This window comes from Macrobrachium nipponense, chromosome 1 (assembly GCF_015104395.2).
Source record: "Macrobrachium nipponense isolate FS-2020 chromosome 1, ASM1510439v2, whole genome shotgun sequence".
Lineage (NCBI taxonomy): Eukaryota > Metazoa > Arthropoda > Malacostraca > Decapoda > Palaemonidae > Macrobrachium > Macrobrachium nipponense.
The window spans coordinates 98,762,187-98,777,889 of NC_087200.1; the positions used below are offsets into that span (position 1 = coordinate 98,762,187).

General features: G+C 42.0%; 1 protein-coding gene across 6 annotated transcripts in view; it reads right to left on the bottom strand.

Moving 5' to 3' along the window:
* The window catches only part of LOC135219504 (E3 SUMO-protein ligase PIAS2-like), a 322,344-nt gene that overhangs the window by 152,929 nt on the left and 153,712 nt on the right, over positions 1-15,703 (bottom strand). For all 6 annotated transcript variants that reach the window (XM_064256330.1, XM_064256327.1, XM_064256328.1 and 3 more), the window contains one exon: positions 4,712-4,833. In XM_064256330.1, coding sequence (XP_064112400.1) covers positions 4,712-4,833 — 122 coding nt within the window. The remainder of the gene's footprint in view (positions 1-4,711; positions 4,834-15,703) is intronic.

Here is a 15,703-nt window from a genome sequence, read left to right on the forward strand (position 1 = left end):
CCTACATGTAATTGTTTTAAAACCATTTACGTTCCACTGAATAATATGAGTTAAATGCTATTGTGGGGGAAGGGCTCTGTCAAGCAGAACATTATTTCCTCTTACTTTTGTGGTTGCATACTCATGTAAAGCTGCAGGTTTCTTAATATTTTGACTTAATATTTGACTTTACGTTAAGTCTCTTGGTAATTGCTCCTTGGAACTTTTGTTTTTCTTTTATTTTTTAATAAGATGGTCTACACACATGCAACCTTCAGAGCATTTTTCTAGATTTTCCTGTTGGTTTTTGGTTTTGAATTTGATGAAATTATTAATCATATTAGTGAGCTTGCTTGTATTCAACTGAACAATGAAACATTCATTACATCCACATAATTTATCATGAGTGGATAAGGCATTTATATTTTGAGTGATTGAGTGGGTCTTGTTTGTTTTACAGAGACTGGGAGAGGAGTCTATTTCAACAGAGGCGGCTTGTTGATGAATAATGTTAGTTGGTTGGGGTTGAGGATGAGTTAAGGATTTTCCTCTTTGTCCTATTATGGGTGATGGACTTATATGAACAATATTATTTTCTGAGAAATCGTTTGTTTGTGAGATGGTTAATGTTTCAGCTTATACATCAATACTATTTATATTACTTTTTAGAGGATGGGAGTCATCTTTGTTGTCAAGTTTTTTTTATTTCAGAGGGGTCCCATTTCCAGGGTCTCGCCTTTTTCCCCTTGCTCTGATCTGGTAGGGAATCCTCAGCAATGTTTGCATTGGAAGGTACTGTCTCTATACATGAAGTATTGGCATCATGATCATCTAAGGATGATAGAGCAGCATATTTGCTTTTTACTGTAATTTCAGGTATTAGATTTATGTTTTCTAAACAAGCTTCAGATATTTGGGGAGTCTTTATTTTTTAAAATATTTATGTATATGATGAATTTCTGCTTGGGTCAAGTATCCCTCTAACTTTTAACTCAAGCTTAGCCTCTCTTGCTGCCATTCCAGTTCTACTCATCAGTAGTTTTAATTCAGTATTTTACATATAGAATGGGCATTCTTTTGACTTTGCATGATGTACAAGTCCACAATTAGCACATTTAATATTTGGGCAATTCCATTCTGTTCTATGTTCTTCTGTAGCATTCATTACTCTGCTTCTAAGAAAGATATTGATTTTAACAAAGTTTCATATGAAAGCCCAACCCTTTATAAATTTTTTTTGAAAATTAAAAAAAAAATTGTGGGGTGCGCTTGTGCGCTAGCATTCAAAATGTATGCCTAACCCCTCACATTTGTGTATATTTTATTTATAACCAGCACTTAAACCATAATTAAATGTGTAAAAAGTGTTATCATATTTGTGTTATAACAGCAATAGATCGGTGTACCTACTTGTTTGTTTTCTTTTGCAATGTGGTAATTGCTCGGTTATCACTAATGACAAAAATAGAAAGAAAGCCTTGCTTACAAACTTTATGCGTAACATTATCATACTCAACACAATAAGTATACGTTTTCTCTTTACGTGGGAGCTTCTCTCCCATCGTAACACGAAGTCTTTTCACTGGGTTGGTCGTAACCAATGACTGAATGTAAGCAGTTTGCTTATCAATCTCCTAAACCATAAAACCCATTGAATAAAGCCTCCACTATAGGCCTACCAAGCCTGATAAAGCAAGCTACACTATGTGCAGGTACAAGTTCGCATGTATGCCGAGAAACATATTCTTGGCCATCGTCATGCAATAACTTAACACTGTTTTTCTTCCATGACGCTTCATTCCTAGTCCTTTTTCTTCCTTTTGGCTGTTGCACGACATCATTGTGATCACTTTCCTATCAGAGAAAGGCATAATGGCGCTAAATAAGGGATAATAATCCAAAAAACCAAACCACAACACCGTGGACAACCAAATTCCACCGCGAAAATCACCAGATTGTAAACTGTGCGGTGATTGGCTGACACTTACGGGCGCCTTATGGGGAAAAATGCTGATGGGCTTAGAACTGACTACCCGCTTAGTGACGCGCGCTCTCATTGGCTCACTCTTGAGCTGCGAACGTGCTTCCTTGTGGTTCGAACTGAGCTCTTGTAACCTCCGCGCAACACTACGTTCATTCATGTAGACAAAATAGATAATTCCTACTGCTCAAGTAGGGATTTCGACCTTTTTGAAACTCCTGAATAGCATAGAAATGCAACAAATAGAGGAAACGTTGCCAAATCTACTGGTATGACTAACTCAATATTGGTGGGGGTGGCGTTTACAACTCTGTGGTTCTGAGGCCCTCAACTGTACCCTAGATATAGTTAAGCATGTCATGGCTTTTCACCATTACATTTAACCCTTGAATTTCTTTTACGTTCTGGGCTTTTGTTGTGGCTTCAATCAGCCATTCATTAAATTTCAGTGCTCTGAAACTCATTTCTCTTGATGGGTGTAAGCTTAATAATTTGTTCTCTAAAACATAGGAAGAATTTTTGAACAAGAAATCTGGACCAATTATCTGTCCCAAAAATATGGTAACATCGTTGTTATGGTAGGCTTATTGTCTTGAGTGAATCCAGTAGCCAAGTCTAATTCCACACTGGGGTCATCAACATTAGGGCCTAATAAAGAATGCACGAAAGTGTTTTCAGCCAGGTAGTCCTCCACCCACCATGGAGCCCAACAAGGGAGGGGTGCGGAATGCCAAATTGAGAGGTCACCCCTAGAGGCTATTTCCTGGTTATAAACCTGATCCCCAGCACTCAAGGCGTCGTCAGTCCGTCGAGATCAGACCCAGTACTGGGGACCAAGTTTGACATAAGACTTTCCTCTCGCTCGCACACGTTAGGTACTCGAATTTTACGGGTGAGGAGGAATGCCGCCCATCCCCACCCTCCATCACATTACAAGAGTTGTCACAGCCATCATCCATTAACATATTAAGGTCATCAACTTTTGGTTCATCCTGAAAGGGGAAGAAGTGAAAGAGTGAAAAAAATATAAGGTTCAAAAGAGGATTGAACTTAGTCTGGGTGCTCAGAAATGGCCTTAGTAGCATGGTTGCACCTGCCAGGGTAGAAAACTGCCCGGCTACCATCGTCCACCTCTTCCTCGCAACTCACAAGCCCCACCACCACATCAAGGTGTCGAGCAATTGGTGGGGTCCCTCTTGCTATAAAAACTTCCACTGCTCTTAGGCCACACACAGCATTCCGTGCAAGGATTCATTATTGAACAAACATTAGAGCGACACCTACTACAAGTGATGTGGGGGAGTCGCAGCCGAAGCCAAAAAACAAGAACATGGAAAACCTGGAGTTCCGGGGCACACACATTGACGAGGCCAAGAAGGAGCAGAAGCAGCCATAATAAAAACACTACACACACACTAAACACAATCAAAACGGGCAATGAACCGGGTAAAGGCTGAGAGAGGTCAACCACAACTCTCACCCAGGCAATTAAGAAAAGACTAATGCGGTGGCGTATGTGTGTGGTTCTTGACCACTCTTCACCCCATATACGCACGCATTTCCAGACCTCACTAGATTCCTTGCTTTCACCTGCAATTTAACCAGATCCAGTTAGGCGCTAGAAATTATCCTATTGTTGAGACCAAAGGTTTGTTCACGTATGAACAAAAGCTGTTAAAGTGATATAAAGTTAGGATGAAATCCAAGTATAATTTTGCATTTCTGATGCTTGTGTCAGTGCTCAACTGTTACTGAGCTCAATTGTCTTGCACTCTATTGTCAGTGCCCATTTGTCTTACTCTCAAAAGTTGGAGCACCATGCAAGATATACTGTGCAGGGAGGATTTTATGGATTTTGACTGGCTTGGGTTTAGTGAGATTGAGATTTATGCATCTATAATTACAAGAAATTATAAGAACAAATATATAAAACTGAAGGATTGTTATAAAAAAACTTTTGTTATTGTAATTTGGCTGGTTAATAAACTCCAGAAATTAAAAAGGCCTAACATCTCTTGAGGCAAGCTTTTTTTTTTTTTTTTTTTTAATGTAACCATCACAATGTCTCACTGGAATCTTCGTAATTTAAGGTATGAAAACATCTATGACACTTCTCTTTATCTGGAAATAGTTTAAGACTCAAACCAATACATGATGTAATTCCTACATAAATATCAACTTTAACTAGCAATTTATTATTTACTTCAAACTATCAATGAACTGGAATATTTGGATTCTTAATCACTTACTAACTGGCCAAAATCCTAACATCTAAAAATAGCAGTGGATGAAAATCTTTAACAGAATCCTTCAACAGTAAACCACGGCAAAATAGCAAAGTACGATGAGGTTAAAGTACAGTGGACCCCCCGTATTCGCGTTCTCCGGATTCGCGGACTCACACATTCGCGGATTTCTCTCGGGAAAGTTTCCCTGCATTATTCGCGGAAAATTCGCTCATTTGCAGTATTTATCTATGAGAAATATCCACAAATTCCTGGTTTTTGTTATCAATTTCATCATAAAATGCACTTTTTGTGATAAAACTATCAAATAAACCAAGTATGAAAATTTTTAGTGGTTTTTCTTAAGTTTTAACTAACAAAATAGGCTGTTTTTAGCGTTTTTATAGGGGTTCCAAACATTCGCGGATTCTAACTATTCACAGGGGGGGTCTGGTACGCATCCCACGCGAATACGGGGGGACCACTGTACACTGATACCAGGCGTAGCACCTATATAAGGACTCACCTGAACTGTGTAATCCTGTTTGCAAGGACGAAGATCTCTCGAGCTGGCAATTTTATTTGCTTGGTGGGGAGTGAGAGAAAATGTGAATGTGGCTTCTTGATACCTCCCAGATCCCTGTGGTGCTGCAAAATGGAAAATAATTCTAAAAATTTCAAAACAAACAAATAAGGATGAATGATGGGAAATTAACTGAGAAAGTATGGCTGATGACAGAAACATCTGACATAAGCAGAGCTGCGTAGGTTTACATAAGGAGAAAGTTGTAAACTGTATATCAAGTGATCATTTAGAAATGGTAAGAGATTGGTAAATAACTGGAAAAAGCAATTTAATATACATGTACTTAGAAAAGGCCTATGGTATAATTTTCACAATTAAAGCGTGTTAGAATATGGAGATGGGAGACCCGACTAGTTAGGTAAACTGTAGGGTAAGTTGTCTCCATGACTATGATTACTTTATGAATGCTGTAATGCATTAAGTCAGAGAAAGGAGAGATATGTAACTCTTAAGTATTGGGGTAAGAACAGTCATGGAGTGTGGAGTGGCTGTTTAACAGGCAATAGTGGTAACTGGGGACAGTGAAGAGAAACTACAGACAATAATAAAAAAAAAAAGTTGAGGTGAACTTGAAGCAAGACTAAGGAAATGTGGGGTAAATGGAAACCAAATGTTGTAATGAATTTCAACATGGAGATTTGAAGAAAAGACGCAGCTGATAAATAAAAGTACTCAAGACAAAATGTAATGTATGATGGCCAAATAATGTGCACAAGATTAGGAGGCAAAGAGGAGTATCTGGAAGCTAGTTAGGTAGTTTTAAAGGAGAAAAGACTTGTATGGCAGTGGAGGATGGAAAACTGAAGCTGTGAAGTTAAGCGGACAGGGCTTCATCCATGATTCAGCAGTTAAAGCCTCTCCTCTTCAGCTAAATGTCATCTATTTTCATTTTTGCTGCAACCAGGTAACACCCCAATAAACATTAAGCCTCTTCCCTTCATATCAACATACCAACAAAATAACTGGAAGGATTTGCCTGCTCACTATCACTCCAGTCAATTTCCTCTTCTTTAAACTTCAAATTTACACAGCTTAAAATTTTCCTCAGGATTTACCATTCCCAAAGCATGTTTATCAACATCTTTCTTTGGAAATGATGTACTTCATACAAACAAGTCCCATTCCAAAGTCAATTCACAACTTTGATCTCATTGCCACAAAGAAATTCCATAATTAACATGACAAATCTTTTTTTTATCTACTTCCTACAAATAAGTCCCACTACCTCCAATAAATTCCATAACATCACAATTTTCACAAACCGTTACTTTAAATACACACTATTGTTTTCTAAACCAGCCAGTCACCAACTTAATCTACTAAAAACATTCACTTATCATACATTTCAATCTTTTAGTAACGAGGATATAGTCATTAGAAGCACTCTCTTCCAACAAAAGGCCATCCATAAAAACACTTGGAATCTCTAAATGGCAGTCATCAAAACCACATAAATCACAGTTTTACCAGAGAAAAGGGATACAGGAATGTTAGGAACTACGGGAGAGATGTTGGCAATGCTCACCAACTTGCCATTGCCAAACAATAGATGAATTAAAAAGTTGATAAAAAAGATGAAAGCATCTAGGCTTAATCTTGTCAAGATTCCTGAAGGTGAACAAAAAGATGCTTTTGCAGCTGAATGTCAAAAGAATCGGGTCTACGACAGTTCGCCGCGTGCCAGTTCGCCGCAGAGCCAGTTCGCCGCCAATGTTAAAGCTGGCAAACATGCACAGGGCACATTAAATTAGGAATAGGATAATAGGAAAGTATAGCCTAGAGATTGATAATTTAGCACGTTAGTATTATTATCATTTTGTCAATGAAAAAACCAAATTTGCCTCAAATTGAAAAAGTTAATACAAAGCTTATACAGTTTTTTACTCGACCGCATCTATTCAGATTAAAGGAGGCAAACTACCACAAGTTGGGTTAGCATGGTCAGAGAGTTTGCCAAATGAGTAAAGTAATCCTTGCAGTTTTTTCTCTCGACCGTATCTCAGAGATCAAAGGCAAGAATAAAGAAAGATTGTTTTGAGAAATTTAATCATGAAACTTCATTTGAACACTATATAATATCTAAAACATGATTCATACCGTATGATACATTAGATTATATATGTAATAACAAATGATACCTATATTGAAGAAACTTATGTACAAAAACTGATTACTGATACTGCACAGATACAAAAACTGATACTCCACAGATCGTGCTGTCTCTTCAGAAGTTGTGTGCTAGTCCTCGTAGATAGTTCATGTTATCTCTGTGGAAAATATCAACATTCATTCATCACCAGCGGTAGCACCACTATCGAATAACAAAAAATCCTCAAAAACATCAGGATGCTTTTCATAGTGCGTGTACTCCAGAGGTATGGCGAGGTCGGCTAACGAAAGTGGGTTCGGAGGGGCGGCCAGGGTAGCAACTCTTTTCCTCTGTACCATCCGTTTCAAGTTGGGCATGTTCGGCAGAGCACCTTGTCCAGCTTGCGATAAATTTTTGGTGGCTGCGGCTATCACTTGTGCGGTTTGGTCTTGCGTTTGAACGGCAAGATTTCTCAAGTCCGTCAGGGCTGTCATCACTTCAACGTTGGCTGCGTCTCCGAGGTGTGTATGGGCACCAATAAGCTTGGTTATTCTTCCTTGGTGAACATGAATACGCGCCTTACAGGAAGGACGTTGATCACAACGCCAGAACTGCGTTTCGCCGTCTTTTGAAACTTAATCGAAAACGTATGTTGTACCGTTGTCAACGAATTTCTCCTTTCCACGAATGGACAAAACAGGCGGCATTATGGCTTTGGAACGTTGAAGAACAGAGCACAGAGCAATGAAGACTTTAAGTGACGACTCTTGGTTCGTGCGGTACTTATAAACTATACAATTTTCTATAACTCACCTTGTGGTAGTTTGCCTCGTTTGATCTCTGAGATACGGTTGAGAAACTGCGAGGAATATAATTAGGTACTTTACTCATTTTGGCAAACTGTTTGACCACGCTAACCCAACTTGTGGTAGTTTGCCTCCTTTGATCTCTGAGATGCGGTCGAGTAAAAAAACTGTATAATCTTCGTAAGCTTCTTCATTGAGGCAAATTTGGCTTTTTCATTGAGAAAATGATAATAATACCAATAATGATAATAATAGTAACGTTATAAATTATCAATCTCTAGGCTATACTTTCCTATTATCCTATTCCTTATTTAATATATCCTGTGCATGTTTGCCAGCTTTTATATTGGCGGCGAAATGGTTCGCGGCAAAAAGGCTGGCAGCGAACTGGCTCTGCGGCAAACTGTCCGCGGCAAACTGTCGTGCTCCCAAAAGAATCACTTTTGTAGAAACCATATCTGGACAAGTTTAACTTAAAGAACATACATCTGTCTGCTGGAAAAGTAACTAAGCAAGACAGAACCTTGGATTTTGGATGAGACCTGGGATTTTATAAAGAACAGATAAAAGCAAAACATACGTACATGCACACATATCTCATATATGAGATAAGGAATAGACAGTATAAGATGCTATAAAGAACAGACAGTATAAGGAGACATGTACTCAAGTCTTGATATTTACACAAAAAATCAAGAGATAAGAGAGAGTACTAAAACAAGTAAGTTGATATGTAATGTTGACAACTTCATTTATTCAACAGAGCACTGGTGTGATGGTAACCCACAGAATTACTAATGAAATTACCATGGAAGTAAAAGAGAAGAAAATAACTGTCCGTAAGTGCAATGTTGAGCAGACCATTTATGAGATTATGAATATTAGATACGATGGGGATAATCTGAAGAATATAATTGAAGCTGACAATGATCTGAATGTGCTTATCAATTAATTCAGTTTCCAGCGCAATCAATAATAAAACACGAGACTACAATGGAATCCCTGCATAAGTGATTTAAGCTGAAATTGAAGTAACACCTCATACAAACTGACTGTTTTTCTGAATATGGAATGAGACAAAACCAAATGAAAGGAAAATGGATATCATAGCTAAGGTACCAACGGAAGGGGACCTGCCTGAAATGACAAATTTTCTAAGACAATTTGTATTTTTCATAGCTACAAACCTGTGGTCTTAACAACAGGGTAATTTTCTAGTGCCTAGCTGGATCCAGTTAAACAATCTGAGATAAAAAATCAAGGAATCTGCGAGATTTGGCAATGCATGCGTAAATTGGGTGAAAACTGGTCAAAGACTGCCCACCCACGCTATCACATTCAGTCTTTCCCAACCCAAGATGTCATAAGAAGACAGAGGGGCTGCTAGAGGTGGGTAGTAAAACGTTAAGACCTCAAGTTTGTAGCTCTGAAAAATACAAATTGTCTTAGAAAATTTGTCATTTGTTCATATGCAAACAAACTTTTGGTCTTAACAATAGGATAGACTTATACTTGGTGGGAGGTACAGACATCCTAAACTGGCTGGGTGCCAACCCATCAGTCCAACTCTAAAAGAAGTATCTACAGGAGAGGGACTGATGCCCGTGAGAAGCTAGATAAACTGATATCCAACTACTCAGCCACTGGGTTACATACAATGATATATGGGAAGATTCATTGCAGTAGTGAACTAAAGAGAAAGGCTGACTGTTCAATAACAAACCAATGCATTAGGGTTTATTACTCCTCATTCCCCCTTGCTTGAGAGCAAAGTATATGCTACTGAATAGAGGGTTTGACTATTTGAACACAAAGCAACCAAACTACCAGTATGACTACCTCACTCACCTGTATCAGACCAGTCCAGCAAATGACGTGTCTATTCCTCAACACACCCATAGAAAGAAGGAAAGGAACAAGAGAAAGAAAGAGACCAGCCAACTCACTTAATCTCTCTCTTGCACACAATCATCCTAGGTATACAGATGTGCCAGGTTAAGGGCAATGATGAGTTACACAATCTGTTGGGCAGCCATCACAGGACCTAAGGAAAACGTGTCAATAGATCTGTGGGCAAGATCCTTAAGATAGAAAGTACCAGTGCTCAAAATGCTATGTACAGCCAAATTCTTCTTGAAAGCCAACGAGGGACCAATACCCCTGATGTTGTGTTCTAGCCTGCACAGACACGGTGGCGGAATCTTCAAGAGTCAAACATGCCTGTCTGATAGCTTCACATAACCAAAGAGACTGTATTCTTGGATACACCTTTCTTCAAACAAAAAGCCTATGACAACCTGGACTATGTTGTTTCCTCTCAAGATAGCAACGTAGAGCCCTGACAAGAGCTCTTGAGAATCACCGCCCAAAAAGTCAACCAGAGATGGAATGAAAAAGGAGGCAAACCTGTCATCCTGCACTGAGGGATTCTGGGTCTTATCCATGAATTCCAGGACAAATTCAAAGGACAGACCCCCAACCCTTGGTGTGCTTCACATTAGCTCAGGCCATGAAGCTTCCCCACTCTCTTCAAAGAAGCCAAGGCCAGGAGGAAAACTGTTTTGAGTGTCAAGGTCCTGTCAGATGAATGATGTAAAGGCTCATAAGTAGCTTTAGTGAACTTCTCAGGACCAAGGAAACATCCCACGTTGGAGGCTTGAGCTCTCTAAGAGAACATGACTGCTCAAACCCCTTAAACAGCAAGGAGTTCCCAGGATGAGATGTCAATACCTCTAAGATGTAACATCAAACTCAGGGCCACCCTGTAGCCTCTAATGGCGGAAACAGACAAGCCTTTCTCATCCCTAAGGAAGACCAAAAAGTCTGCTACGTGCTGAATAGAGGTTCCGAGTGGAGAAAAACCCTGTTTAAGACACCAATTACAGTAGATCCCCCATTGACCATTTACCTTGGTAAATGGCAGAGGTAGATTTCCTGAGATTGCCGGACTTACCTTGGTAAACGGCAGAGGTAGATTTCCTGAGATTGCTGGAGTTACTTTGGTAAATGGCAGAGGTAGATGTACTGAGATTGCTGAACATATGTCCTACTGTCTTCTGAGAAAAGCCTCTCGCTCAGAGGTGATACTTGATAGTCTCCAACCGTGAAGAGACAGGAATTCTATTGACTGGTGGAATCTTTCTAAGTACAGCTGACAAAGAAGATGCTGCCACGGGGGAATCTCCCTTGGCATCTCCGACAACAACAACAGTAGATCCGAAAACAATTTCCCCTGAGGCCACAGAGGAGCTACTAATGTCATCCTGAGACTCTGCAAACTCATCATCCTGTTCAGGACTTGGTGGATCAAACAAAATGGAGGGAAAGCATACACCTCCAGGTTGTCCCAGGGATGTTGGGACATGTCCTCCGCTAACGCCAGAGGATCTGGAACCACCGAACAGAATACCCCTAGTTTCCTGTTGAACCGGGTCGCAAAGAGGTCCAGCATAGGTCTCCCCCAAACCTGGAAGAGCCTGTCTGCCACAACCTGATGAAGGGACCACTTTGTGCCTAGGACCTATCCCAACGACTGAATTTGTCCGCGACCACATTCCTTTTGCTTGGGATATACCTGGCTGAGAGCTCCACCAAATTGCTGACTGCCCATTAGTGAACCTCAACTGTCAAAGCGTGAAGCCGACGTGAAACCAGTCCCCCCTGCTTGTTCACATAAGCGACCACCATGGTGTTGTCCGACATGAGAACAACAGAATGTTCCTCTACTTTCTCCCGGAATTCCTTCAGACCCAGAAAGGCTGCCTTTTCAAGACGTTGATATGCTGCTGTCTGTCCTTCAAACTATAAACGCCCTGCAAGGGAGGTATCTGAAAATAGAATGAAGTCCAGCGGAAGAGAACGCAGAGGAACACCCTTCAAGAAATTCTGATCACTCAACCACCAACAAAGATCTCCTCTCACTTCTAGAGACAGAGGTATGTACACTTATCAGTGGTGAGTCCCCCGCCGGAAACATGAAGTCCCTCAGTCTCCATTGCAGAGACCGAAGAAAAAGTCGCTCATGAGGGACCAGCTTTTCCAGAGAAGATAAAATCCCCAGAAGAATCTGCCACTGATGAACTGACTGATCGGGCTGTGACAGGAAGTCGCACACCACTACTCACAACTTCTCCAACCTCCGATCCAACAGGAAAACCCTCGAAACTGCCATATTGACTGGATGCAAGATTCGATTTCTCTAGGTTCACCAAGATGTCGAGTTCCAGACAAAAATGAAGCAGGAGATTTCTGTCCTGCAGCAGCTTCTCTCTGGAACCTGCTAAGACCAACCAGTGGTCGAGGAACCTCAGCATATGGATCCCTTGAGCATGGGACCAAGTTTAGACGTGAGAGAACTCTTGTGAAAACCTGAGGGGCCGTGGTCAACCCAAAGCACAGGACTTTGAACTCTAAAACCTTGTCTCCGAGAGAGAAGTGAAGAAAGTTCCTGGATGACGAATGAATACAGATCTGGAAGTACGCGTCCTTTAGATCTATTGAAAGCATGAAGTAGTTTTCCCTCACAGCTGCCAACACCGATCGCGGGGTCTTCATCTTGAACCTCGTCTTCCAGATGAAATGATTCAAGGTGGATAAGTCGATCTCAGGTCTCCAACCCCATGTCGCCTTGGGCACCAAGATGATGTGACTGTAAAACCCCGGAGACGGACGCACCACTTCCTGTATCGCACCTTTGTCCAGCATTTCCTCCTGGAGAGCTAAGAACTTCGGAGAATCTGGGAGATACACTCGCCTGAGCAGAGGTCTGTCTGAGAGCAGGAGGGGAGAAGTCGAACAGTATTAGATACCCCACCAAAAGACATCTACTACCCACTTCTCTGCCCGATAACTGTGCCACTTGACCCACTGGCCTGCCAGGCAACCCCCCCTCCCCCCCCCGGCCCCCATGTGGCAAAGGAAAGGGAGAGGTGCCCAACCTACCGACAACCCCCCTTATTTCTACCCCTGGAGCCCCTCCTTGACCTGTAAGAGAGGGGCCAAAAAGGGACGTTGGTCCTCCGACTTAGGCAGAGACAAATGAAAGGGCCAAGCCGAAACCAAACTCCTAGACGGCTTACCAGGCGATGATCTCTGCATTTGCGGCTGAACAAGAGGAGGAGGAGGAGGAGGAGGATGTCTCTGAGAACGAGACTTCGACTTGGACACAGCCTGGTGCACCAACCTGTTCTTCGTGTCAGCTCGCCATCGGTATATCGCTTCCTCCAGCTCAGTCCGAGGAAACAGGAACAGAGATTCCTTTAGATCCCCATTCCTGAGCACCAACAAGGACTCAGGGTCAACTGATCCTGCCATCCTGAACAACACCACATCTCTTTTGATCAGAAGAAGATTAGCCTACAAATTGACACTAAGATGTGCAAGATACGAAAACGCCTTGCTCCTAGACTGCAACACACTGGCAAGAGAAGAAGCACTCACCAACCCTTCTGGGGACCCATCAGACGCAATCTTGGCAATGGGCATCAACCACAAGTCTAACCAAGACACCGTCTGGAACATGGAGACTGCAGTAGACTCCAAAGCGGAGACAAGGACAGAGCCACCGACCTCACCTGCTCCAAAGTCAACCCTGGCTTCAGACATATAACGCCTGGGTTAAGATGACGAGGCAACAAGCAGATGAGAGTTCGTACCATAATACTTCCTATGCCTTATGAGTTGGGGAGGAAGCAATTTGGAAGAACCCCTTGACCGGAGAGACCGTCCTGATCCGACACAAAAGCGTTCACCTTTTGCAAGACCGACTGGACATGACCTGATAAGGGATGCTGAAACGACGACTTAAGATCTTGCATAGTCCCCCAAGGCTTCCCAGCATGTAGGAGTCAAAGACGACCAAGCCCGAGTCCTACTCTCAAAATTGTTAACCCACAAATGAGATCAACAACCTCAGTAAAGGAGGATAAACTCTTGTGTGTCTCCTTCCTCCTGCTCCAGTAATGGAGATCGACGACGAGAAGATGCAGGCTTATCCAACACAACCTCTTCATGCATACGAACTGTAGACCCAGCAGCCAAAGAACCTGAAGCAGTAGGTGCGACGGAGAAGCATCTTTAACTCTTGATGCAATACGAGAATTCCTCAGAGTCGAACGCTTGTGTCTTGAAAAAGAGGACAACACAGCCACAGCAGATTGCTCAGGGGACGAAACACTGAAGAAAAGGCAAAGTCCTTAATCCTCCAATGCTTGATACACCGACGCAGCAGAGATGGGGGTGGCTTCCTTACACATCCTCTTGGCAGGAGAGGGGGGAGGCCACATAACACGTTTGCTCATAGCCTTCTCAGCCAACAGGGCAGCAAACCTATCCTCCAAAACAAGAGTCCAATCTCTTAAGAACCGCCTGACATAAAGCCTCAAACGGATCCACAAAAGAGGATGCAGATGACACAGAAGGAAGAGGATACGTCTTGGATGGCAGCGATGATGTCACAGGAGCAAACGATGACGACACAGAGGAGCGAGGCAGCGCAGCAGCCTCAACTGACGACACCAACGTAGCAGGGAGAGACGATACTAAGGAAACTGGGAGTGATGTCACCAATGGAAGCGATGTCACACCAATGGAACTGGGAGCGACGTCACAGCCTCCCCCTCACCCGTGCTAGCAGCAGGACTTACTGGTGGAGCGATACAAAACGGTTGACCTCGGGCACCAACATAGAGAAGGCCAGGAGGAAGAGGTAGAGCTTGGGAGGCCTGAGGGAGGAGGCTAGCATCCATGAAATGCGGTGAACCCCGTAGCCCAAGCAACGCCCAGAGCACTGCCATTTTGGACACCTCCGAACCTGAAATATAACAAACTGATTAAATAGCCTCCTCCCTCGCGAGAAGAAATTAACCCCCGAGGAAGAGGGGGGTGAAATTACACATTAAATCAGCCTGAGGGCCTCCCAATACTTCCGACGAGTCGATGGAAGAAAAGGAAGGAGACACAAGCAGATAAACTCTAGCATCATGGGGTGTGACTGCGGAAGAAGACAAAGCATCGGGGCGAGGCGATGAAAACCCTTTCCATGAAGAAAGAGTCTAAACTCTATGATGCTCCCTCTTACTATACAGTAACTTCCACTGCGCTTTAGGCCTTGCATGACTTTCCGGGCAGGGATTCGTTTTAGTACAAACATTACCATAACACCTACTGCAGATGAAGCAGAAGAAGCCATAACAACAAGCAAAAACAGGCAAACAAAGGCCGAGAGAGGGCAACTGCGACTCTCACCCAAGCGGTTAAGAAAAAGATTAAACGGGATAGCGTGGGTTTTCACCCAATATACGCATGCGTTGCCAGATCTCACAGATATCTTGCTTTTTCATCTACGATTGTTTAGCCGGATCCAGCTGGGCACTTCACACAAGGCAGAAGTCGCACAGATCAGAATATATAAATCTTAATCATAAAATTTATTATTGAGATACTTACCTACTGTTAAATATAGCTTATAACTCACTGATGACATGAGAGTTGACATTCAAACAAAAGATCGAATGGCTGCCTAGATGACTGTCTAGAGCACCTGTTCTCCACCAGGTGTTTCGAATGTTTTAGCTCTAGTCAGAATTGTCCTTGACAGACCACTAAGTTGTGGGGAGGCTGGGTGGGGTCTACTTTAATACATAGTATGTATCCAACTAATAAATTTTATTTATAAAAATTTACATTATTTGAGATTAATTTTACCAACTGTTAAGGGGACCGTCCGCTATGGCAGATGACATGTCAACTTGAAAAAATAAAAAATAGAGTTATTACTTGTATCTATGCAGAAACATGCCGTGCATGCTTTCCAGAAGTTTCAGCCAATTATTTTCACAAATAATGAAGATATAGCGGTTTTTAAATGATGACGTCATCGTAACTGCGTCGTCTGTATGACTTGAGTTTGACAGAATCGTTTTTGCGTGTTTATTTTTGCATATATACAGCGATTTTTTAAGATTTTTTTCGAAATTCTCATACATCTGGTAGCAATGAAAGGTACTGTGACACTGGGTGAGAAGCGAGCTGCTCAGA